The following is a 27,798-nucleotide window of genomic DNA, read 5'->3' as shown; positions in this document are numbered from 1 at the left end:
GACATAAAAGTCACAAAACACTGTTCAAGAATTACCGTAAAACATTAAAAAAAACCCACTTTAAACATAAAAGTATCAGGAGACTCTACAGAGTCAGCTAAATGGAGCTGTAGTGGTCAGCTTTTCCATAGCCTTAGTGGCACAGACTGAAAGGTTCTGTCTTTCCTAGTCTTTAGTCTTGTACGAGGGACGGCCAAGAGATCTTGAGCTTGAGGTATGGCGTGATATCCTACTGGAAGATGGGTGCACTGTCTTGATACAGGCATAGTCACGATCAGCAACGATACTCAGGTTAAGCAGTTCTCAACTGATATTAAGGAGCCCAAAGTACACCAAGAAGTATCACCCAAATCATTACACCACCAGCCTGAACTGTTGATACAAGGCTGGATGCATCCATACTTTGTTTACTCCAAATTCTGACCCTGCCATCCAAATGTCACAGAAGAAATAAAGACTCATCAGACCATATTTTCCAGTCTTTTATTGTTCAAGTTTGGTGAGCTTGTGCAAATTGTAGGCTCAGTTTCCTACCTGGTGTGATCCTCTGCTGCTGTAATCTTCTGCTTCAAGGTTACATATGTTGAGTGTTCAGAGAGTGCATACCTCAGTTGCACTCTAAACCTTAGTTGTAATAAGTTACCGTTGCCTTCCTATCAGCTTTAAGTAGTCTGACTTTGCTTCTCTGACCTCTGGCATCAACAAGGAATTTGGTGAACTGCTGTTCACTGGATATTTTCTCAGTTTCAAACTATTCTCTGTAAACGTTAGAGATGATCGTGTGAGAAAATCTTGTACGTTAATCTATAAGATTATCAGACTGGCCCCAACAACCACGCAACAGTCTGTTAAGTCACCTTTCTTCCCCATTCTGAAGCTTGGTTTGTACTTCAGCAGATCGTCTTGACCGTATCTGCGTGCCTAAATGCATTGAGTCGCTGCCATGTAACTGGCTGATTAAATATTTGAGCAGTTGAACAATTGTCTCTAAGAACTACAGTGAAGTTTTGCTGCTACCTACTGGATGTCAGGAGGGATTTTCAGTCTCAACAGCACAAAGAAGTGCGATGACCTATTGCACTACATTTAAGGTTTCTTTAATTTTGAAACACAGCATTCAACCTCAAGATGACCACAGTGTTTACATGTACACGTTGCATATATATCTATATATGCATATATAAAAAGGTTACATCTACAGTGATTTTTTTTCCTCCACAAAAATTTTAATGAAAATTTTAAATCTATTTACCATATTCACATTAATGAAGTAACACACGGTGCTTCTACAAATCTAAACTAAAAACAATAAACTAGCAAACCCAATAGAAAAAAAGTTGTTTAAAAATGTAGAAATTAAAGAAATTAAAATTTCAATTTCACAAATTTTTTCTTCATTTTGTAATAGTTTATAACCAGTATAATAGCATTGCATTACAAAACAAAGAGTATGACTATCCAAAGGAGAAAAACTGCATCAGTGTAATAACATTTAACAGAATATAGGTGGTTCGAACCAGTCAGGCTCATTTTCTCAACAGACTTTAAGTAAAGAGATTTAAAAAAAAAAAAACAACAACAAAAAAAACAAAAAACAGTAAGGGTTGTGCTTAACTTGTTGGCACAGTCTCAACATCACCTCTTGTACTGATCACGAAGCACATCTAAGAAGCGAGCTGAGGAAGCAGAAGTACAAACATCTCACTGCACGTTGCAAAGTTTGTCATGCTTCAACAGGAAACGTAGCAAAGAATTTTCAGATTGTACAGAGAGCACAGTTGTTGCAATCCCTTCACAGCATCCACTCACCCGTAACCGTTTTTGATTATAAATGCTAAAACACATTTGAGAAACACTGCACTGCCTATGCACGGAGCTTCTCCTGAAATTTCTGTTGAGATATGCATATTTTCTTTTTATATACACATTTGGATTAAGAGGGTTAGTCACTGGGAGGAGGAAGCGGTGTCATTTTGCAGGGAAGGGTATCATCGGATATAGATGTGTGTGGACAAGTCCCAGTTTTGCTAAGGGAGCACATGATTTTATTTAACAGGAACAAGATTAATGCATACTACTTCTGAAGTGTGTAAGGGGAAAGAAAATTAAAAGGAATATAAAAAAAATCTCTCTCTCATATTCATATTTTATAGATAGATAGATAGAGAGAGAGAGAGAGAGAGAGAGAGAGAGAGAGAGAGAGAGAGAGAGAGAGAGAGAGAGAGAGAGAGAGAGAGAGAGAGAGAGAGAGAGAGAGAGAGAGAGAGAGAGAGAGAGAGAGAGAGAGAGAGAGAGATTGTTAAAAGTGTCTGCTTTTTTACTGCTTCCAGTAGTATATAAAACAAAAATTAATCATCTCACTAATTGCTGCTGCTTCCCTACAACACAGTTCATCTTTGTCCAATCCAAATTATGAGCCACAATCACAGCTTCACACAGTCCTGGCTGTGTAACAGGGGCTCAACACACCATCTAAAAACAAACAAAAAACAAAACACGCACACTCCACAGGAAATAACAGGGTTTCGAGAAGAAGAAGAAAATAAAGTTTCTATAAGACGTGCAATACTGCAGGAAAACGGTTTCCAGAAATCAGGTTTAAGACAAAAATGCAACAGCATGCCAATGCCAGAGAAATCCAAGTGTGTGGTGCATGTGTCACGTGTACACATTAAAAATAACAATACCTTGTACTTTTAAGCCAGTAAGCAGAAAGCAGTGCTGAGGAACTGAGAAAAAAAGTTTTTTTTTTCTTCTTTCCTGTATGTTATGCTTTAGAGGAGACAAAAAAAAAACATGAACTAAAAAAAAAGTTTGTATGAATGTGCAATGTATTCCTCTCTGAGTATGGTACAGTACTTTACAAATCAAAACAACCAGTAGTAATCAATGTTAGTCTATGAGCACTTCCAGAGTCCTTGACACAGCAATGCTTGTTAGATGTGACTGGTACGTGTCATGGTGCATTCATAAAGACAAAAAAAAAAAGAAAAGAAAAGAAAGATTCAAAGTCAGCCCTGGCACCATCATATCAGAGTTAATTTCCCAGCACCAATGATGATTCGTGCAGTAGTAAACGTAAGCTGAGGACATGTAGACAAGTTCCTGCACTCACAGCTCATGAGATGAGATTTGATGGATGTCCCAAAGCTCTGCTTCAACCAGCCAGCGAAAGCACATTTGGTTTCATATATTAAGTCAAGTCAGGCAGCAAGAAGCAAGAGACTGAGAGAAAATTATCTATGGGAAAAAAAAAAAAAAGATGATGGAGTGGCTTTCTGAGTGACTTCAGTGGCATCAGTGCTGCAGACCAGATGAGCCTGTCGGGGTCTAATGCGCTGGAGTGTTGTTGGGATCTGGTCGACTATTGGGATCTGGTCGACTGTTGGCGAGGTACTTTGCCCGCATGCTGGAGGTGTACTGTGAAGAAAAAAAAAATAAAGAAAAAAGAAAAACCATGATGTGAATTGTCTTTCTCTTTTTTCCAGGTAGTACCACTCATCAAAAATACTTGAAACCACATTCTGTGTAGGATTCAAAAGGCAGATTTTTACCCTTACAAAAAAAAGAAATAAATAAAAAGAAAAGGTAAGCAGCAGCAGAAAAACGAACAGACATACAAAATACATACATGTACAAAAAGCAAAGCAGAATTAATTCAACAGATCAGAGAAAATCCTACAGATTACCTCTCATACAAGTTACCTCAGAGTGCTGAAATCTAAAGGGATAGTCAATGACTCAAACACAGAGTGACAGAAACAGCTACAGAGTACACAGACATCAGACTAGAAAGAGCTGGACGTAATTTAGGATCATTTTGACACTCTTATCCTGCCAGACTTCGTGCTCGCTTGCAGGGCCAAACATTCATATAGATTTAGGATACAGCCATGCGTTCTTTGAATACAGGTGATGCAAACACAAAGGCTGCATTTCACACTCCTGTCAAAACACTTGGTTGGCACTTTGTCAGATTTTGAGATCAGCCCTCAGAGCCGTCCAGACAGCCTGCTGATATGAAAGCCAAGTATTTCCAACAATATGGGCTGAAACATCAACACTTACCATGCACGTTTAAGTAAAATATTCAACATTAGAAGGGCTGTAACCGTAGGCTGTATGCTAAAGAGGGACAAAGCCGATGTGCCGTTGCCCATCAGTTATTTAAGTCCTGCTATAAAGCTTAGCTGAGCATTTTCACAGTTTTTTTTTTTAACTAGATGTGATAAAATGGACAGATGAGACTGTGTAACTGACAGACACCACACCTTACACCCCCATGCAGCAGTGATTTATTAATTAACAGGTAGCCACGCCCTGAAACATGCAATGCTGTATTCTTTCTTTTGCCTATAATGGTGATTATAATTTACACAACATAAGACTTAAAAAGTGTCTGAGATAATTAACTCATCAGGATATGAGTCACAGATCAAAAAGGAGAAGAGGTCAGTTTTACTAAGGACTTCTATACTACTGGACTCCGACATTTGCTCTCGGCTCCAGACTTTTTTCGGGTAAAGTAACTGCCCCCTTCTGGCTATTAGAAAGAATGCAGGGTTTAAACCCTTGTGCACTGGGCTCACTTTTAAGACTTTAAAGCTATCTCCAGGTTTTATACGCAATCTATGGCTGTAATTATCTGTCCATCCATTCTCTTCCACTTATCCAATTCAGGGGGCTGGTGAGGATGGAGCCCATCCCAGCTACAACAGGGCTAAAGGCAGGATACACTCTGGACAGGTCACCAGTCTGTCACAGGGTCAATACAGAAAGACAGACAACCGTTCACACCTATATTCATAACTATGGGCAATTTAGAACCACCAATTAACCTAACCCCACTAACTGCATGTCTTCAGACTTTGGGAGGAGGCCAGAGGAGATCTCTCTCTCTCTCTCTCTCTCTCTCTCTCTCTCTCTCTCTCTCTCTCTCTCTCTCTCTCTCTCTCTCTCTCTCTCTCTCTCTCTCTCTCTCTCTCTCTCTCTCTCTCTCTCTCTCTCTCTCTCTCTCTCTCTCTCTCTCTCACACACACACACACACACACAAAGGCCCTAGTCAGATGGTGGGATTCAAACCCAGGGAACGTGTCAATCACCATGGTGATAATAATTTAGGTTAAGTTTACAATTTCATTTTTTTTTGTTTTGTTTTTTTGCACAAATGATTGTAATTCTAAAAATAAGTTATGAAATGTAATTTAATCTTTCCAGTTTTACTGAACAGTTTAATATCTTCTAGGCTGGAGAAAGATATTAAGGCTGAACTGTCTGTAAACATTGTCAGCACCCTGCATTTTTCTTACTAGCTTGTCTCAATATTTCAAGTCCAGAAACAAAATAAAAATAAATAAATAAATTAAAAAAAAATATCAGCATTTTCATATTTTTTCCCCACGATCCATTTCTTCTCAATGCAAGAATTCAGGCAATGCTGGATTCAGTTCAGAACACAGTCATTACTTTCTCATCCACAATGTCATAAATACTTACAGAGACTAACAAGCACAGGTGTTAACTATTTTTTTATATACTCAGTAACCACTGTAGTGATAATGGTGGTGCTTGAGAATGTAAAGAAATGATGGATTTTGTTTCTATCATCAAATGTAGTGTCAGTGAGGAAAATGTTAGAAAATAGAAAGACACTAAAGGTCATACCAAAGTCAGTACCTTTAAGTGATATGTCCCTGCTTTAAACAGCCAGTAAACGATCCTAAAAGACTTTAAAATGTCTACTTGTAACTCCCATGAGATCACCCTCAAAGCCAAGAATCAAGACAAAGCACATCCACATTATCACTGAAATGGTTTAATGGACTTTTAATTTAATGTTGACTGTTATTGACTCATAGGTCATGGTGTGCCTTAAGGCAGAGTTACAGCTTCCTCCCAATATATCAGAGTTGCAGGGCGTAAATGGACATGCAGCCTGGGGCCACAGGAAACAAACATCAGGTGAGACACCAGGTAGGACATTTAGCAAGAGTCGGGAGAGAGGGGGAGTGAGGGTGAGGGGTCCATTAGATCTGGTGGGTCCTAAATAAAGGGTGAATAGAGCTGGGAGCTGGGAGTTTGGGAAGTGGTACAGGGGAGGAACAGGCCAGCAGGGGGAGGAAGCGGGCATGTTTAGTACCTGTTAGCATAGCAGATGAGGTTACCAAAACGATCTTGAACTCTCCGAAGGCTTTAACTGCCAGCAGTGACCGCTGTTACTGTCCGCAGCAGTCAAATACAACTGTATGGATCCGCAGAAGCAAAAACAAAAACGACAAGAAGAGAGTATATAGAGAAGATACACAAAGCAGTGTCGAGGTCCAGACAGACACACAGACACCGGGGAGAGCAGGAAATCTGGTGATGTTCAGGCCAGGTATACGCAGAAGGAAAAGACGAGGTTGCCTCGTGATACAAACCAACACCATTTTAATAACTCTTCGGCATCAAAACACATGCACAGGGATTTATAGCATTGCGTTATGCCATTTGTTTACATTACGTTTACTCAATGAACTTCTGATCACCAATAAAAGCAACGCGCTATGGACAGTATGCAGGATTTTTCTCCTCTCTGTAACTTTTCAAGTGACACACAGAAAACACTGGTGACAGCATGGCACTTCCATTAGCTATGGTAGCTTTTCTTTTAAGGGTTGTGAAGAAACTATACCCTGGACAGGTTCGAAAACTTCAGAGAGGCAGAGAAACATTCATGCACACATCCGCATCTGTGGGAAATTTAAAGTTCCCTGTTAAGTCACCTTTTGTATTTTTAAATTGTGGGAGAAAGCTGGAGCTTCAAGAAGGAGAAAGCAAGAGTTCGGTCACCCCTTCTTTTAACGAGATCAAGTACAGCACAGCACTGCTAAAGCTGGGAGAGACTGATTAAGACTTAGAAGGGTGGATCCTCAAAAAAAAAACAAAAAACCCCACAAATCAAACAAAACAAAACAGTTCCCAGAGACTCATCTCAATAAGGCTAATTTCCATGGCTTATACTAACAAATGAGCTTTTCTTTTTTGGCACGGCAACTTTCACAGCATAAAGTTTCCAAAAATCATTTAAGGAAGTCAGGAACTAAATCTGGCGGGTTCTGGTGAATTTACTGGGGTTTTCCACGACTAACACGGAAACCACAGCTTCTTCAACCATTCACAAAACAAAGAAGTGATTAGCGCTTTTACGTAGTAATACTAAAGATATGGGTACTTTTTCTTATAACAAGAAAATTGAATAGGTTCTCTGTTCAAATACATTAAAAGAAAAATGTGTGTAAACAACCTAAGGGCATGGTCTGAAGAGAGAGGAAGCTGTGGTTAACAGAGGCAGGGGGTGATAACAAGAAAGGAAAGCGAGTTAAGCAGAGAAAGCGAACAATCTCCCTATAGTTTCATGGTGCCAATGCCGTTAAGCAAAGATAAACATCCATCAAACAGTCAGTGCATCATGTGCAGTGGAGACAGATGCTCTGAAGTTCTCTGTCTCTCCTTCCACCTTTTTATGTCCGCTTACCATTAATTAATTAAACTCCAAGGAAGCATCAAAGTCAGACGGCAGTATATAGACACCACCTGTCTAGTTAGCTTCATTCAACATGTCTCTTAAAATAAAGTTAACAGTTTCTAGTTTAGTTCTTCAGTTTTTTCCTCTGGTGTAAAGGTGCAGACTGAATATTTTTATGAGGTGCTTTAACAGGAAAAACAACACTTACCGAAGGTGGAGGAGACTCTCGTCCTATCAGTGGTGTGTTTTCACAGCGAGAATTAGGGAAGTTGGCATTCTGAGCCCTGAAGGGGAAAAAACACGATTGGATCAAACTCAGTGACCACACAACTACAGTGTCAGTACTCAAACAGATTTGTAGATTTGAAACCATACACTATGAGCATGAAAATCTCCAAGTAAATTATAGCGATAAAAATCAGCATTCCCTCCTCAAGTTTCCCAAAATGTGTGCATTATTCAAGAGGCAGACGGCTTTGATTTTCACAGGCATCACAGCTGGAGAACACCAGCTGCATCTGCTGCACATAACATGACTTGCTATAAGAGTAGAGCTCCGTCTGGGGACAGATAAATTTGCTCCTGAATACACAAGGAATCTAATGTCAGGCTCACTGTGCATAATCTGGGCTGTCTTGTAAAATATATCATCCACCCCTCTTGCCTTTAATGTAGTTTTCCCTTTAAATTTCACCAGTAATGTCTTACATGTACTCTGTGACGGGTGCGTTGCTGACGGTGTGGGCTGCAGCAGGGATGGAGGTCTCGCTACCATAGCTGCTACCACAGCTGTACAGGCTCGGCATGTGAACCCGGTACAAATTATCATTGTTCTGCCTCCCTCCATGGCTCAGAGACTCGTCCTCACTGTCCTCCTCGCTCCTGCAAAACACCACACAACAATATAAAACCACCACCAGGGGGACCCCGTGTCCCATCTCACTGATAACAAAAGAACATAAAGACGCCACGTGGTCACGTTTTTCATTAGTCTGAGTCACATTCTGATTCAATTTCATCTCTGCTTCAGGAGGAGACAATAAGATAAGGTCTCTGCTTTTTGAAGCAAAGAAGATGACTCAATTAATTGGTCCTGCTTCTTCAAAGAGCCCTACTTTTGCATGTGATTTTTAACAGACCAAGAAAAAAAAATTACTTCTGCAAGAACAATGGGATTCTATTTGCTTCTTTTCAAACATGGAAGCTCGGTAGTGTATGAGATAACATTAATGGACTAAACATGGCCTGTCAAAACAGAGCAACAATAACGCTGGCAACATGGAGCCTGTCTCCCTCTAGTGTTCCCACAGGCTGATTTCATGCATTTTTAATCCATGACATCATGGAATCTCATTCAGAGCACTTCACAATACAATCACTTGAATCTACATGGTCAGGAAAACTGTGCTAATAACTTACTGACAACACTAATGCACTGGAAATGCTAAACTTCGATACTAAAAGTACATCTTGATAATGACCTGCCATTTCAAGCTGTTAAGTAATTAGCTGCATTATTACAGCAATAAAATAAAACAAGCTTGGCAGGGAAACTGAGAAAAACAGACTGGTAGCATGTAATCCCTTGCTTTATAACAGGAAGCTCTAGCTGAGATCAAACTGATGAACATGCCCCCCCAATGGTAAGTTAATTATATGGAGCAGCTGAGCTGAGACTGAGAAACCACATTCCTGTTAGCAAACCATATCTGCTGTTAATAAGAGAGAAATCAGAATGATTTCACCCCTCCAGCAAAAAACCAAAAACAGACACGTAGTGAGATAGCACATTTGATGGGGTTTAACAGGAAGTAATCTATTTGAGGATGCAGCTAGAGCCTCCTGGACCTGTCCCAGCAGTGAACAAAAACCAGTCTTTCAAGCACAAACAAACGTAAGTCTTACAAAAAAACAATCATGTTTCTCTGCCCATGTAATTTCTTTCTCCCCAGTCGTTTTGCTTCATCCCCACACATGTAAAAACAAGTGGCTACAAAAACATGCAACAAATTCATGATTAATTAATGGGCTTTTCCTCTTGAATTATTTCTCACTGTATATAAAGTCCTCAATATAAACCTAGCTTACAAGCTTTTGCACCACTTTACAAGGTGTTTCTGAGGAGGACTGTGCAAACTGTATGAGGTCAATGAAAGTCGTACCGCTTGCCTCTCCAGGTGTGTGGCACACTGCACACAATGGAGCTGAACATGAGAGCAGTGACGAAGGAGAAGAGCACGAGGTAGATGAGACCCTCAAGTCCATCATAACAAAGTCCCGTCATGGCCTGGACGTAGTCCTGTAACAAGCACAGGTGTTAATTTTAGTTTTTGGAAGATTTAAACAAGTTCAAACAGTTTTTTTGTTTATTTATTTTTTGATAAACATAAGGGAAAAAAGGCAAAATAGAAGGGAAGAAGTTAAAAAGGGGTCTTTAACATGCATCTGCTTTGATTTCTTGTTTAAACTAGGTCAAACAAATGAGATCACAGTTGTCAAACTAGAGGGGAGCAGAGTAGGTTTTCATCTTTTCATCATGACTGAAAGTTTTTGACTATATGCACTGCACTGCAGAAAAAAAAATATTTGTATTCTGCTAAAGTCTCTCTCTTTACATAAAATAATTGTGTGTTGCTAGCCAAGGAACTCTTTGAGAGAGAAGAGAGCAGATAGCACCAAGAAAAGTGCTTCACTTGCACATGTGCACTTGGAATTTGGAAGCCACTGAGGGACAATCTTCCAAAGCACAGACATAGCCAAGTACTTGTCATTCAGCCAGCTTCATAAATGGTACACAGCCAGCATCAGTTGGACAAGAACTTGCATACAGGAAAGGAAACATTATTTATGATGGCAGGTGTAGTCAACTGCACAGGCATAAAAGACGGGCTGCTTTATACAACTAAGCTGCACTACAAGGATGTCAGTACAAATCAAGTCCGCCGGCCCTTTTTCAATCAGACAACGAGCAACCCCACAGTTAACAGTGTCTCAGTTTGTAACTCTTCTACTCACCATGTGCAGGCTGCGACAGTCCACCAATGCAGTGAGCTGATGTAGGCTGATCTCTGTGGTGTTCAGTATCCCCTGGATCTCTTCCAAGCGTCCCTGTAAATTAGCGATGGGAAACTCAAAATGTGCACTGTTGAAAAATGGCTCAATGGCTTGAAACCACAAAAAAAAGAAAACAAAAAAAAAAGTGGAACAAAGTAAAAATCAGAGCAATTCTCATTGTTTACCTGAAAACACACTACACAGTAAGTTTCCTCATCCTGTCTGTTAATAGTTTAAACACTTGACAATGGAGAATGAGATAATGTGATTATTCAATGCACATTTATGAGGGATTTGTCTCGCTTCACTATACAGCAGTACAAAGGAGCCAGAGCTGAAAAAGCAGATTATAATGTATGATACATTTTAATGGACAGTTCCCTTTTTCCCTCTAGTTCTTTTTTTTTTTTTTTTTTTTTTTTTTTAGATCTGGCAGAAAATGTCTGATTGCCAGATAAAAAAAAAAGTGTTTCCGCCACCTCAGCAAATTTCACTGTGTGGGTATGTGAAGTGAAATATGCCTCCCTCTGTTCCCTATGTCAGCTCTCGTTTAGGCCTCTGTCAACACAGAGTAAGGACCATCCCTGGACAATAGCATAGTGTTGTATTGACAAGGGCCAGTGAAAGCCTAATGCACATAATGCAAGTCCCAGGTGGGCTGTCAGCAGGCCTTTATGTGGACAGGTGCACTTCACTTCTCTGCAGGCCGCACAGGTCCCATTCACTTGTATGTTGTGTCATCACAAACCGTTAGAGATACCATGTAATGTGGGACTACAAGTAAAGGGTAATTTATTGGTGTGGGAAACATACCTTGGTTTGTATATACTCTCTGGTGGCAGATCGAAGCAGTTCAAACACATCATCCTGCATTTCCACTAATGCTTTGTGGCTCCCGGAAAGCCTCTGAAAAGAAAAAAAAAAGAATGAATATTGTAGCAGTCCAGCATATTTCAAAAGTATTTCCATTTTTTAAATCAGTGCCAGAGGCTTTGAGTGGCTGTCTCCTTTTGTAGTCAAGCTGATGTCTTGTGAAATCACACTGAGTTTATAGAGCTTCAAGGCTTATATAATGTATATATAGCGCTTCGTTCTCTATACACAAGGACTAACAATAGATGCCTAGCTTTAGCTGCACTCAAAACTTCTAATTTATTCATGGTGGTTGAGAAATGAAATGTAGGGACTCCATTAAAGAAAACTGCAGTTGCACAGTGACTGTGACATTTTACTTCTGTACAACATCTCTTATGCCCAACACCCTTTGAAGCAGCCCCACACTATTGCCATGGACGTACAGGAAGTGCTGCTCTGCATCAGCTTTCCTGCTGGCATAATGAAATGTATTGTACTACTGCATGGGAAAAAATTGCTTTGAGGCAGCGGGAGTGGCCCATGGTGCCTACTTGCATTCCTCCTAATAACAAGGTCATACATCATGCAGAAAATATGTCTGTTGAGATTTTAGCATTATGAGCCTTAAATGGTTTGTTTTACCATGCACAAAGATGGATCTAATAACACATGTAACAAACCTGCTGGAAGGGATTGCTCTGCTCCAAACTGCAACTAAGGTAGTACTGAAGGGTTTCTGCAAGAAAAAACAGAACACATATGAACATGTTGGCAGAGCCACAAGAAGTTACATGTAGGGCTGCGGCTAGTCTTTATGACGACATAACTTGAAAGTGGTTTTAACTGCCAAATGTGTGAACTTTTAAGCTTCCTCAGGATGTTTGTTCTACTCAACCAACAGCACAACTGCAAAGAGGTTAACAACATTTGTTAGCTTATCATATGGCAAATGTGGCAGCTTTTTCAGCTGCTCCCTTAAGGTCAGATGCCCTTCCTGACGCAAATGTTCCAGGGATATGCGTTTGAACCAGGAATCTTTCATGTGCACTTGTTCAGTTTGCTCATGTACGAAAACAGACATGTATGTTGCTTATTTATTAATTATTAATATTAATCATGTTATTCTTTTTATCCTAATTGCACTATTGTTATATTCATTATTCTTCTTTGTCTTTTATACAATGAATATCTAGCTTGCAACGTAATTAATTACAGGCACCGTTAGCTTCACTGTTTGATAAACACTTTTTTATAAAAACAGATATACATGACAACACATTCCACTTAACTCAAAATGCACTAAAAATTAGAGCAAAATATATTTACAAACAACCTGCACACAACCTATGAAAGGAAATCCTTGCTTTCATAGGTTGAGACAAATTAAGACGCTTAAAAAACCCTACCATCAAATAGAGGATTAATCAGCTACAAATCTATTTAAATTAAAAGATACCGCTAGCAGCTAAAAAACTGCTATATCACTGTCAGATTTTGTAACATGGTCCAAATGTCTTGCACATCACAATAAGCTGACCTTAAAGGGGAACTAGTAAGCTAATGTCAAGGACCATATATTATTCTTGTAGTCTAGTAATATAGCTCTGCATGATTTAGAGTTCAAAAACAAATGTGGATTTATGCAGTACTGGGTCTTGGTGCGTTATCTCAGTTCATCCATTGTGTGAAAATAGTTATTAAAGCTCCTGCCCCTTTAAAGGTTTTTTGTGTTTAGCTTTCTTGCACAGCAGATCTGTAAAACTTCTGTGCTCACAACTTGTGCCGACTGCTTGCAATGACCATGTTAAGGATATCCTTCCCCTTTGACGTCAAGCCAAAAATAGACAAGTGCTAGAAACAGCACAATTAGAGCAGCATGAAGCCTGAGCTTTTGACTCATGAGTTTGTGTGCAAATTTGACCGTCGGTCTTAAAAACATAGCCATGTTTGAGAATCTACTTTTTCATTGAGAAACATACAACAACAACAACAAAAAATTACTAACATAAAAAGTCAACTTACTACTAGTACAAGTCGGAGTCCAGGAACATTAAGTACACAGAGGTATTCAGCTGCTAACTTTGTGTGTCGGCCTTTTAGTACTAGCCAGGCAATGCAGCAGGTTTCTGAATGTTTATTGTGAACCCCAGAGTTCAACAATCAAATTTTATTTATGCAATTTCAATTTGCAACAACAGCCTCAAGGCTTTACCAAGCCTAAAGATCCTACAATGTTAAATACTAAAAGAAAAAAAAAAAAAAGGGCTCAATCTCACTAAAAAGCTGTGTAAAGGTGGGCATCAGATTCTCTGCATGGTTATCAGTACAAGTTACCACTTTCAAAACATGAGATACTGTCAAAAAGTACTGATTATAACTACTGCAGGACAAGACAGCTATGGCTTTTTTCTATATTTCTCATTCTTGCATCATTGTGCTTCGTCTTCACAGAGTCACTGGTTCAGACATTAAGATTCAAGGCCAAAATATACTATGTTACTGTCTAGTCTTGAGTCATTGAATGCTTCCTTGTAAGACACTGGTGGCTACTGTAACTATGAACAAGCTAATCATGAGCTTTGAGGTTAAATGGAAATGTGTTTTTCTCCTAACGCAGCAACACTTGAACAATCAGCACTACACAACCAAAGAGAGACTTAGGATTAAGCCTTTACTGCAAACAGCTTCAGGAAAACAACAGTGTGGTTACAACACCTCTAGAGTCATTGTTAAATTACAACATGACCATACTTGCAACCTGCTTGCAGTACACGATGAGCCAAAGAAGACTAATTAATTTTTCAGACTTTCACTTGCTATTACCGGCCACTTCAGTTAGGTTAAAAATCACAGAACTGAGAAGGAGTGGATGAGAAATGCTTTTGCGTGAGAGCGTGACTCAGAAGCGGTGGAATACAGAAACGTCCACAGATAGAGGCAGTAAGAACACCACCAACCTGACACATGGTGTTAGTGACGTCCAAACTCACTGCTGTGTCAGGAGCCTTTTCCCACACAGCTGAGCATGAGAAGCGAATTTCCGGCATTTAAAAGTACATATCAGCTCTCACAACTACACCCACACATTTATATCAGGAGGAGCAGATTTCCTGAAGTCTGTGGATGAACTATGGATGCCTCATCATGGGGTTGGGATCAGTTTTTGTGTCACTTGGTATCAGAACACATAGTTAAATGATGACTCAATTATGGCTTTCATGATCAAATAAATATAACGGACAGGAAGTGGGTTTATATAATTTTCATAGTATTATGCCATTTCCCCGTGAAGAAGAAGAAGAATTCGTTTTGCTCATAATTCGGTGAGGAACCCCCAAAAGAAAGGACAACAAACACGTATTGTTCGGTATTATGATTAGACTGATACGCCAGTGAGCCATGCCATCAAGATAGCTTTGGCATCCAGTCACTGCACTAGGTTAGATTTTTAGCAGTCAGAACAAATGAATGAGTTGCACTGTGAGTATTCCCAAACGCAAGGATGTGTTGAAAACCAGATGTCATATAGACTACATAAGCAAATGTTCACAAGGAACCAACTTCCTCCAAACACAGAGGGATCAAACGCACAAATGCAGCTGTTTTGAGCATTTATGGAGTTTCTGGAGTTCAAGCCTGCTTAGAGTTGCAGCTCATCTTTGTCACTGTTGCCACCATTTGTATTGAAAACAAACCATCATAATAATAGAGAAAAACCGGCTGCAGCCGAACAAAATGCAGCCTAAATTTTTCTCTGATAAAATGCCTAACAACCACACAACGAGAAAGCACACGCATGAAAAATAACATTGAGTGTTGTTGAAATGATGCTACCACAACCACTGAGGGGAGAAAAGCAATAAATCCAGTGCTGTAATAACACTTTGTGCTATCCAGAGATTTGTCTAATCCAATTTCATGAAGGCAAAAGCTGTAAGGGAGAAAAAGACAAATACAAGAACCGAGTCTGGACTTACAGCAGTTTTTCCCCCCACTTTGTGTTAATACTGTAATAGCAAAATACTTACTACCTCATCACAGTAATAATAAGTGAGTTCCTTTTTTCTGCTAAATAGTTAGCATGTGTTTAAGAGAAAAAAAAAACAAAACTGAAAACCCCCACACTGCATAAATTAGCCCTAGGGTAAAATAAAGCGTGAAAGCTGCAGCATTATACAGTTCAGTGCATACAGTGAGCCAGTGCTCATTGTTCAGATTAACCATACAACGGAGCATTTAAAGCTAATGTCCTGGTTTCTGCCCAAAGCATGGCAATCTCCATGTTTAAGAGATTAGAAGAAGATATATTTTGTTAAGCTGATGTCAAATAAAGGATTTTAAGCAGAAACAGGAGCACCAAAATCCTTGGTGGCGCTTATAACATGTGATTATGGGTTTTATTTCAGAGACACATTATCTTTTTTCCCCCCTTCCAAGGACTGAAGGAGGATGCAGGAAATATACTGCGTCCTGGATACTGTGCTCCTCAGTTCTTATCTTCCTTGTGCAAATCCAAGGCACTATTTTCCCTCTTACATGTGTCCCATCATGAGACAGATAGGGCAATTACTAAAATCAGACAGCTTGAGAGCCGTCTGTAGTGGTTTTTAAAAAGCAGCCCATTGCCCTTCTGCCCCCAATGCAGATGTGGTAGTAGTACTTGGAACCTCCTATGGTCTATGGAGAAGAGCAAGGCTGACCCTTCAGAACAATGAGACCTCAGTGCAGCACAACAGAGCATTCAGATCCTGTTCTCTGCCCTTTCAAAATTCTGTTATTTTGAAGAACTTACTGAATCTTTACCACATAATGATCTTTATAAGAGGAGCTCATACCTTTATTGATGACTTGATATTGCTTTGTCACTTCAGTAACATACGTATCAGGAGATGCACAAAAGTCACTGGTGGTCTAGAAAAACAACACAAATTAGACTTATAAATGAAGAGGACTCAGTTGGTGACATTTGCATTCAAGTGCAGTCAAACATGCCATCACAGGCATGATTGCAAATGAATCATCATCTTTGATGAACTGACTGCAGCTTTAAAAAACAAAAAACAAAACAATAAACAAACAAACAAAAAAATAAACACTTCATGTCGCTGGCTCCCTCAATCTCTGCTGAGAGCAATCAAACAAAATGAATTAAATAAATAAATAAAAATAAGCACATTTAGGTGTGAACAGCTTGATTCATCTGCAGGGGAGGAAATCCTCCACAGGGATATTTAATTTGCATAAATAAAGATTAATGTTCATCAACATTTTTCAACCTCCTGGAAAATCCATTTAAAATGCCTCTTTAAATTATGTAATACAAAACAATATAAACAAAATATATGGATTTATTTTTTTAACCTGAGTGAAGCAGCCAGTTTTACCACTTTCTGCTTCTGGGAGCACAAATTGCAATATTACCCCCATAGTGCATAATAACCAGTTATTTTGCTTCTAATCACACATCTTAATCAATATCATTAGTCTTAAGGATTTCTGTAATAAGTACCTAGAAAAATAAATCACCTGTAAATTGTTGCACAATCCCCATTAACAAATACATATCAAACATGACATTTATGAAATATGCTTATTATAACTTAGTAAAAGCAGTTTCAGTAGAAATAAACAGGTCCTGTGTAGCATAGTCCTTCTCATAGGCACTGCTATTTTCATGACTATTTAGTGTATTAATCCTTATATCTTGACTCATGAACTCTACTAGTTAAATGAAATAAAACTCTGCTCTGCAGCCACAGGCTGCCCACAAAAACTGTTTTCCCAACAGGATCATGCAGTGATGCAGAAACTTACAGCAGAGACAGCAAACTCCAGCCCCAGGGAGACCCAGCTGATTACCAGAGCCACTACACCAAATAGGCACACCCTGGGGAGAGAAAGGAAGTGAGAAGTATATTTAACCAGCAGCAACTTTCATGTGCAAAAACAACTTAATCCACTGCAGAAAGAAATATATTTAAGATAGAAAATTTGACAATTTATTCAACACACAAAGATCTGCAGATCAATCTTAAAGAATAGTATCAGTTGTAAAGGCGGAAGGATAGAAGAGGAAAGCAAATGAAATCACCAACATACATACATGGATAGATTACATAAGCAACTAAAATCAGATGCAGCTAAATTCTTGAAATCATGTTGAACAATACTGAGTGATCCAAAAAGAATACAGGATATCCAACATCAAGAACTGATACAGAGAGTCTGTGTTATTATGTGCAAAGACAGTACATAACAAAATAAACGCAAACCTGTCAGGCCAAAAATGTCACTTGTGTCAACAGTAGTTAATCAAAAATACTGATCTAATCATGATGTGATGCTCCCGTGAAATTAGTTTTAAAAGGGCTGAAATTTCAAACAAACTTTTTTGTATGAACTGAACAGTAATGAAGAAGTGGTTTCATGTATGGTAACTGCCACTCAGCCAAATCATTTCCCAGGTCACAAGAGTTTCCCCTTGAATCTTGTGAGACTCACGCTATGAGTGTTCCTTTGGAGTTGCGAATGAGGCCAAACAGCACCAGAAGGCAGATGAGGACATCGAACAGAAGCAGGGTTATGTAGCCCAGCCACCTGTGAAGACACATGTCATTAACAACAAATGGTCAAAGCAGCACAGCTAAGCATCTCTCAGTAAAGAAGCAGTTCTCTTAACATCAGTCACAATGATTTCAGCTTATCCTGTGTATTATAAGTATGCCTCCTGAAAGGTTTGTTACACTTGAACATGAAACCTAAAAAAAAATAAAGAAATGAGAACCTGAAAATAACTGAGGTTAAGTCACACTTGTCTTGGGGCAACTTGTAAGTGACATGTCATAGATAACCCAGAGGGCAACCCTGGTGTGTGAGAATTAAAGTCACCAGCGAATATTTATACTCATTTACTGAAAAGGATGCCAACGGAGGGTTAGGGGCCAGATAAAGAGCAAATTAGAAAAGCCCTCTGATGACCCCCAAAATAAATGAATAAATAAATATCAAGGGACCAGTTCACCATGCATCTGGTGGCTGGGCAGAGCAGCCCAAAGTAGCTATAGGGGTCAACTCGCCTGTGGGTTCGAAGCCTTAAGGACTGGATGGTAGTCAGGCGCAGAAGCCCTAGCGGTTCCATCTCTGGCTTTCAAAAACTGGCTTGTGGTACTACTGAATGTCACTTTTCTGGTGGAGAAGGAGCCTGAGGTGATGAGTGGGATAATTGCATTAGATATCCTGAGCTTGACTTAATGGACAGCTCGGGCTCCGAAACCAGTTTCCTGGATTGGGGGGTGAACTTCCATCAGGTCCACTCAGGAGTTACTCTAGGTGAGTGGCGGTGGGCAGGAGTGGGTATATTTGTAATCCCCTGGTTCAGTACCTCCCTGCATGTTCAGGTGAAAGAGTGAGTCATCGATACTGGGGAACTTTAATTCTAACATGGGAAATGACAGCGCGACCTGGTTGGATTTGAAGTGTCTGCCCAATGTGAACTTGTGTGGTGTTCTGTTTTTAGACTTCTGTGCCAACTACAGTTAGTGTACAATGAAAACCATCTACAAGCATAAGTGTTTTTAAGTGTTTCACAGTTTGATCATCAAATGATCAGATGTAGCCGTATAACTTGGACACTTGGGTGTAGAAAGGAGCTGAGCTGTGGTGCTGGCACAGACATCAGAGTTGAAGGGAGCTGTTAGAAGAGTCCTGTTGGCCTTGGTTATCCTGTTTGACTCCAGAGACAGCTGAGAGATATTGGTAGCAAAGTGCAGCTCTGGCAGTAGCTGAAGCAATAACTCATGTCCAAGGAGTTCAATGAGACCATGGAACAACTCATAGGAGGAAGTGGTGCTCTACTTATACTAAATGCAATGGGGATTGGGGAGGATCTCCTTAATACTGCTGACATGCCTTCCATAGTAGAAGCAGCGTCCAGGGGTGACTCATCTCTCACAGGAGAGGAGGTCACTGTAGTTAAACATCTTCTGGGTGGCTAGGTGAATGAGGTTTGCCCTGCATTTCTTAAAACTCTGGATATTATGGGGCTGTCCACGACAGCTTTCCGTAATGTTTTCTGGAATACTGATTAGAGGTCTGCAGCAGTGCCTGTGGATTGGCTGACTGAGGAGGTGGCTTCTACTTGCATATACAAAAGGGTGGCTTGGCTCTCCCTTAGAGATAAGGCGAGTAGCTTGGTCATTTGGGTGTGACTCAGAGTAGAGCCACTACTCCTCCACAAATGAAGTGGTTAGGGCATTTGACTAAGCCCCAGGCCAGACCCAAGATTGGAAACCGTGTCCACCTGTTTAAGCTGAAAGATGCACTGGGAAGAGCGAGGCTAATAAGCCTTTTTAGGCTGCTGTCCCTGCAACTTGGATAAGATACTAAAAGAGCACAATTTAAACAAAAATATATGCTTGTAGCTAGGTGGCAGCATTCCTTTTCTTCTCTGTGACTATTAAATCGCATCTTTTGAATGCATGTAAGAGTAAGTATTATGGGAAAGGATTTATTGTTAACAGACTGTGAACCTATTCTTCAAGGATATAATTGGTATATTTAACTGATACCACAATTCCAGGGTATTTATTCCTCACACTCACAGTGGTCCTTTAGGGGTGCTGCAGATATCAGCATAACTGATCCACATATAGTAAAGGCAATGAGTCTCTGTAACCTTATTTGACAGAAATCAATACATTCAGCTGGTTTTTCTGACCATGTGATAAACAAAGATATATTTTATGCATGAGAAAATTAAACAGTGCTTTAATTTTCTAGCAGAGAAATGTAGTCCAGGCTTGCAATTTTTAAGCATGTCATGGGCTGAATAAGTTAAAGAAATTCCTGCTTGCTTGTACCTACCATTGCATCCTGCTATCTTGAATCCCTTAGACATTTTAATACAGAAATACATCCAACACAGCAGCACTGTCTAACTAGGAAAAAAATAACTAAATTTCAATGAAATATAAATGCTGTAATAAGCACCAGTAAAACAGTTCAATTTTTTTCTGCATCATTTTAATAAAATAGATGTAGCATGAGATAATTAGTCTGCTGTTATACCACTGCAAAAAGTGGTGTTTTGGCTCCACTGTCCCAGTCTTACCTGTACCAGTCAAAAAGCTCAATCTTGCCAGCAAACTCATCCAGGGAGATGTTGGAGTTTTCCCAGAAGGGAATCTCCACCATCTGTCTGACCAGCTCATCCAGCTGGCCCTGCAGCTTTTGGATGATGGACAGGTAGTCTGCATGCTGTGCATACTGCCCCTCAAGCTGTTGCAGATTGTCATCAACTGTCTGGTTCAGTGAGGAAGTACTGTCATAGACCTAGAGCCAAAACAGGGCCAAACAAGGTCATGATAGAGTTCAGAGAAGAAAAGCGGGGCTCACTACACAGCTCTAATGAAACTGGGGTTGCTTGTGGCAGCAAAGCGATTAATTATTAAACCTCTTGGTATAATTTGTGCACTGTGTCTTACCAACTTCTGCACTCCAGTGATCGTGCGGTTAGCATGGCGGAGAGAATACGTCATTCGATTCACTCCATCACAAGTCTCGCCGTTCCCATAGAAACCGACGGCAATACCAGCGCTGAAGGGAGACAAAAGGAAGGGAGGGGAGACAGGGTGGTGAGGAGGAGGGATTAGCTAAAAAAGACACAGAGAGGAGACAGAGAAGAGAGCAAGCCAGGGGGACAGCTAGCCAGGGAGAGAGGCGTGTGAACTCTACATTAACCCTGTCGGTTCAGACCCCAGTCAACAGGCTCCTTTGAGCTTCTGCAGAAAGACTCCATACAGAACCATGGAAACACAGAGGAATGGACCAGCTATGCCCCAAGCCCCACACTATGACTGACAAAGGCTGTACTGAGGCAGGAGGTCTGCTCCCATTAGCACAGGCAGGCCTCAAGTTGCAGAAAAACAGCTCTCTCTAATGCATGAGCAACAGTTTCCGAAGGCACATCGATGGCAAAAACAGTTTCACACTTATTAAAATCCTCATTGAAAGCATACAGAATTAACTATATTTACAATAAAACTGTTTGGTATATTCTAATATTTCAGTGATAAAATATCAACTCCAATTCTGCACAATAATAAAGATTTAGCTCTGACATCAGTTCCTGCATTGCAGCTGTGGACATTTTGGAAGCACTTATGCTATGACATTCATCCTATAAACAGATTGTATCAGATGAAATGATTATGAATGAACCATTGTGGGTTAAAAGTGTTCAGTCAACAGTACTCAGTAGATCAGAAGGTTTTCCCTTTTCCTGGAGTGCTGCTAATCTCTTCCTCTCACACTCTGCAGTGTGATAAAGGTAAATAGGAGCAGCTTCACAGTACAAAACAAACTAAACTCCCTGGTGAGATGTGACCCTGTGGAAACTCTATACTATTCATAAAAAGAAAAAAAAAAGTGAGAAGATAATCCCTTTATTTTTAAGTGATGCAGTTTCTTGTGCAATGATACTGTGATGCTGAGCGTGGACCCACTGTCAAAGAACAAAAGCAAAGCAAAACAGAAATGTCAGATCTCTCCAACTTTTTTTCCCCCCTGCTCAGCATTTATGCGTGGGTACAAGCGCGCACACAGATACGGTGATTGTAATGCAGTTCTTGTACTCATCAGGTCCCCAAGCTCTTTGTGCTACTCTGAATCAAATGTGATGGCTCTCTTGCGGCCCATCAACAAGAGGAGGAAAACAGGAAATAAATTCAGTTTCCAAGGACAAAAACTGTGTCCAGATGGTACAATTCTCACACTATGCACTTAAAAAAAATAATAACGTAAAACCTAAAAGTACATAATGCTCATATACTGTACATCCTCCTCTTCACAAATTCCTGTCACACTGTTTATTCCCATCAGCACAGTTGTGGTGGCGACAATCCAACATACACAGGCATGCAACCGTTTTTAAATTATTCTGTATACAATGGTATGTGGAGGATTTCAGTGTGGGTGTGAGTGATGTACTGCCTTAGATGGTTCAGGAAGACATTAGCAACAATACAGAAACCACTGAATGAAACTAGGTGACTTGTAGCAACAAAAGCGAAACAGCTGTTAGTACTGCAAAGTAGGCAGGCCAGTAATTAGACTTTCCTCAACTCTGTGACGAGCAATTGATGGGACTATCAACTGGAGGAAAAGATACTGCTGATTGACATTAGATCAGGTTGTAAATACATTAGAGAGTTACCTATGCAGCCAGACCCTGACATTTCCACTAATTAATAACCATCAGATACAAAGTCTGGGCTTTATTTCGATGTGGTTATTTTCCAACATCGTAAACACTTTCATCCAATTTTGCAAACTTAATATGATAATACCACCGAGAACCAATAAACTATAAAACTGCACAAATTTAGATATTTATTGAATTCATCCCTATGAACTATGTCACAAAGGACTGCTTGTTTCAGCACGGCTCAACCCACTCTGAATCTGTAGCAGCTGACCACATTATTTGCATATTCAGCTAATAATGGCTTTAGATTGGTGTACTGCCCTTTACCAATGCTTCAAAGGCTTTATCTCTTGCTATGCAAATGCAAAGCAACCAGTACCAAAAAAAACCAAAACAACAAAAAGACAAATCTTTATGCCGAGTGCAGTATCTCCATTATGATTTGCTCCAAGCAAACTTCTATAACACTTCATACTGTTAGTCATACTCTAAAACAAAATCAAATCATAAACCATGTGTTATCTGAAAAAGCTATCATTGATTGAATTATTTCATTTTATCATTGGGCTCCTCATAACTCCGTATAACAATTTGCTCAACCAAAATTGGTTTACAAAACACTATTACATAACAAGAAGAACAAGAGTAGCACCATGAGTTACAAGCACTACATAAACAGTCACACTTGCCATGTTTTCCAAGCTTTAGAAACAAAGAAGGAAATTCATAAACACCAAAATGATCAAACATCCATTTCATTATGTCATAATCAGTAAACCAAAACATTTCTGGATTTTTTTGGAGTCATTTTAATAGATGCATCCTTTGCTAACTTCTGTGTTTGGGGATCTGACATCACGGACTGAACCATTGCCAGTGTTTAGGCTGTCAGTATTGTTCAAGAGTAATATGTTATCACCAACACTGTTTATCACCACTGCAGTCCCATGTTAATACTCACCTACAGACAAGCGTTGCAATAATGACACACCAAGCTGTGCAGCAACAGTCGGCGTTGGGCTGCTCCTCGTTTTTGTTCCGCCGGCAGCACAGCCAAATGGAATAGAAGAGCAGGAAGAGGAGGTCCAGAGCCAGACAGGCAAGCGCCACACCTCCCAGTAACAGGATTGACTGGTAGAAAGAAGAATAGAGTTATGGAAAACTTCATAGTTGTTACTGGTTTTTCCTCAACAACAACAGCAACTGGGATAAAATGCTTTTAAAGTGTCCCACAATGGAAATGCACACAACTTCAAGTATGTTGCTATCTTATCTGAGTGCTGTATTACACCCATTCTAAACAGTGGTGTGTGCTTCAATGTTAAACAGAAACATGAAGATAAAATAGTCTGTTGCCTGATTTGCAAACTGAAAGACTTAACTGAGAACTTGATCTCAGAGACAACTGCAAAGAGCAGCAAAAACCACAAGAATGTATAATGATGTACAGTGTGATAGTCAAACCTCTCTCCACTAACTGTAGCTCTTCGTATGTAGGTCAGACAGAGGGCCTATGTGTTCACTGTATGCTCCTGAGGATTCATTGCTGGGGCAGATTTCCATCCACTTTTGTTTTTGTGAAAAACCCAGTGTTGTTCTACTCGTTCAGTTTTCCCAACAAAGCATCGCAGTGAATGACACGCCCTAGTGACCTGTGCAAAGCAGCGAGTGAACACAGCCAGTATTTGACTACTCCCCGTGTTCCCAGTGATATACACAAATAATGCCATGCCTCATCCACGCTGCTCTGCATACTTCAACCGGGAGGAAAGACTGTGATCATAATGAGGATTAATTTTGGTGCATCACTTCTTTACCATCTGGGCAAGATGTAAGAATGACATACTCAAAAGTTGCATCACCTAGACGCAGCCTAAGCCCCATTAATGTCTTAGCCATCTGGATGAGTCAAGAATGTCCCTGAAGCTTGAGAGGGAGCATTGCACTGGCAATAATTAGCAGCCTGTAATTAAAGTCAGTCAATAATTATGGTTTGTAAGCTGTCCCAATGATAACACCTTTTATGTGCAGCACTTGTCATGATAAAACTGAGAAAAGGAACATATAGCAGATAACAGCTGGATTACCCTTTTAATAGTCTGTTAATATCCCTGTTGCTTTTAAAGAGATATTGTTCACACTGAACTTCCTGAACAGCTGTTATCCAGTAGGGGTGTAACATTTCGCAAACTGGGACCAAAGGAATTCTTTTTTTCTCTCAAGTTGTGGCATGAAGTGAAATATGGTTTTTGAGAGCTGTTATTCTTTTTTTATATCCACCAACTCCTACCAGGATAGCTGCTGTGAAAAGCTGTGAACTTTATACTCCTTAAAATGCTCACTTGCTCTAAACTAAAATCTAATTGCACCATTAAAATCAATGTTTAACTAAAGGAATTTGATAGCAGGTAACATGTTAGTTCGAACAGGGAAATAATCAGAAGTGAAAGTGTAAACATCCTTTTAACTGTATAAGATCTGGACCATGACTGTGAATTGCAGACGCATGTCTGGAACACGCCTTCCTCGTTTCGGAGGAATCATGATTCACTTCTCGATTTTCTGAATCACCCTTCATTGGTAAAAGGGAAACGGGGTTAGATCTTGATGCATCTCTTAAAGTTAACTCATGTCTGTAGATTTTTACACTTGTTTTCAAGATGCTCCTCTACACTAGTCTGCCTGCTCTTAGTAATCACTGACCCAGAGCATTATTAAAAACCACAAAAGTACTGAGGATTTGGTAATGACGCACTTTCTAACACCAACAGCATAAAGAACATACATAAAAAGAGGAATTTAAGTCTGTCGTCATAATTATAATTATTATCAAACCTTTTTGCAGATCTCTCTTTATTAAAACCTAAATAAAAACAATTACTTATCAGACTACCTGTACAGTTTCCATATAATTAAGGACTGCAAAGTGTTACCTAGATCTAACAATTTGGCTTTCACAGATGATAAACACCATCTTTGTTGAACATAAATTTAAAAAGAAAGCAATACATTGTTCATGGCAATTCAAATTTATTTATTGATTAAAGGATAATAGAACTAATGGGTCTAGAGAAGGGAATAACCACCTAGAGCTGGGTACCTATAATTAACATAACGTTGCAGAGACTCTCCAAAACTCTCACTTTATGTGACCTAAATTTAGAAGATTCTATTTAATATTAATCATATGAACAAACGCCCTGCTTTCCCTTCCCCCCAGAGTCTAAACTACTCATTAGACTGTGCAGAATCCTCCTTAACCCCTGCCCTCAGTTTAACCTCCCCGATGTAAGTCTGTTGGAATAAATATATTTTTTCCTTTGGGTGCTCCAGAGTCTTAATGCCCCCCATGTGGTGTAACAAATACTGACCATGATAAGATTACTGGGAAAATAAGACATAAGGAAGTGGTTGCTTAGGTCAGCTTATGTGGCCTGGATTACACTATACATTGCCAGCTGGTTAGTGTCTGGAAAGCTACACACACAGATGGTGTCAGGGATCAAAAGGTGGAGAGAACGATCAGCTGCCACCAATACAACTAATAATATTGAATGACAACCTTACAGGAAAGAGGAAAAAAACAAAACAAAACAAAAAAACCGACTGTGGCCCAGCATGCCCAAACATGCTGCAATTGCGAAATGGAGGTTTGGGATTTTATCAAACCGATACCAAAACAAGCACTTGATAATATCACAGCCCCAAGTACGAGTCTAGGAACTTGCAGGGTATTATTTTACCTGTTGATACGTCCAGTCTTCTGGTCTGAAGTCACTGCTCGTTTGCTCGAACCTTAAGTTGAAATGTGGAAGTCTGTGCAGCAGGTTCACCCACCATGGTGGAGTGTAGCTAACCACTGCTGCCATGGGGAGCAAATGTCAATGAGATCCACGGACAGCGGACAGGAGAGAGAGGATGCTTCAAAGTGTAAACACGCAGGGGAATCCACCTCATACAGTCAATCTGTAGCCGGGATGGATGACAAAAACACATGCAGTAATGTTTAAGTGTTTTCTTCACTCTGACAATCATAAACATTGCATTCATTTATTTTTTACCTACGTATAAATCCTAAATGCTTTCATTACATATTAATACGAGCCCGGACAAAACAACAGCTCGCTAACTTCACAAACATTGATGCAGCTAGCACTCAGCTAACCTTAACTACTCGATGTAAACCTCAGTCATGCTAGTTACTTTCTGTCAACTTAACTATCTCTGGCGTTGTGCGACAGTTGGGACTTTGCTCTAATGTTAACTGTAATCTCTCAAGCACAGAAGTCCATTTAAAATCACATAAAATGTTCGTTTTTTAAGAGCTACTTATACCCGTAAAGTAGGTTAGCCAGCGTTAAGTCTGCTAACGTTAGCCGGTTTAGCTGCTAGTTAGTTGAGTCCGCTGAGAGTCGAGGAGGAACCAGAAGAAGCAGTCTCTTTTGTTTCACTTGGCATTCTGCTCTGCGGTTTGTTGCATCCTGTCTTGCTCATTTGGTAATTCCTCATTTCATCTCTCGCAGTCTTATTCCACCGCAACGACTCAAACTACCGAGCGAGACCTCCAACCAGTTATCGTTCGTGCGGGAGGCTGGAGCCAACCCAACTCGGCGACTGTTCACGACATTCACCCAGCTGGCAGCCAACCCAGCCCCGGCCCGCAAAAAGTAGCCCAACACCGTCGATATGTTTTAAAAAATAAAACATGACCCAACAGCGCCACCCAGAGGAGCCGCAGCGTAGGGCTATTGAGAGGTTCAGGTAATGTCGGAAAAAGTATGACTACCTGTCCATTGAGTCACAGCTAAGAAAATTGCCTCCGCTAAGGGGTTTAAGATAGTTAATTTTTTTTGCACAGCGGGAAGAAAGATTAAAAGTCTTGTAAAAGTAATGCAATAAACTTATCTAAAAAAATATTAAGGAAGGAGAACAGAGGGAAAAGGCCAAATTACACAAAATTACACCAGAACCTTGATGGAATTATGAAATCAGAACAACCTCCAACACCCACCAGATTGCATGTGGTGCTATCTAAAAAAAATCATCTGACTGGTAACAGCTTCATTTGTCAGGATGACGATGAACCCAAACATGATGCCAAGGGAGTAAAAGCATACTTGGACAGAAAAAAACTCCAAACCCACAGTGGGACACTATTAGTCATGGATTAGGCTCCCCA

General features: G+C 40.0%; 1 protein-coding gene across 2 annotated transcripts; it reads right to left on the bottom strand.

The window, feature by feature from the left end:
* Window positions 1-482: 482 nt before the first annotated feature.
* ttyh3a (tweety family member 3a) lies at window positions 483-27,297 on the bottom strand. Of its 2 annotated transcripts, XM_063472200.1 has the most exons (16): window positions 26,955-27,297; window positions 26,363-26,585; window positions 23,581-23,750; window positions 20,899-21,010; window positions 20,526-20,746; window positions 17,918-18,013; window positions 17,231-17,303; window positions 16,252-16,327; window positions 12,097-12,152; window positions 11,375-11,467; window positions 10,523-10,615; window positions 9,670-9,806; window positions 8,216-8,389; window positions 7,716-7,791; window positions 6,140-6,241; window positions 3,314-3,420 (listed from the first exon to the last, which is right to left on the bottom strand). In XM_063472200.1, exons 2-15 carry the CDS (start codon window positions 26,486-26,488, stop codon window positions 6,161-6,163), a joined length of 1,584 nt encoding a protein of 527 aa, XP_063328270.1. In that variant the 5' UTR covers window positions 26,489-26,585; window positions 26,955-27,297; the 3' UTR covers window positions 3,314-3,420; window positions 6,140-6,160. The 2 variants fall into 2 exon arrangements, with proteins under 2 accessions (XP_063328269.1, XP_063328270.1); XM_063472199.1 differs by lacking the exon at window positions 6,140-6,241 and having other exon boundaries at window positions 483-3,420.
* Window positions 27,298-27,798: the final 501 nt, after the last annotated feature.

Source organism: Pelmatolapia mariae, linkage group LG4, assembly GCF_036321145.2.
Source record: "Pelmatolapia mariae isolate MD_Pm_ZW linkage group LG4, Pm_UMD_F_2, whole genome shotgun sequence".
Lineage (NCBI taxonomy): Eukaryota > Metazoa > Chordata > Actinopteri > Cichliformes > Cichlidae > Pelmatolapia > Pelmatolapia mariae.
Note: the sequence above shows the minus strand (reverse complement) of the source record. Positions and strands in the feature narration are given on the sequence as shown.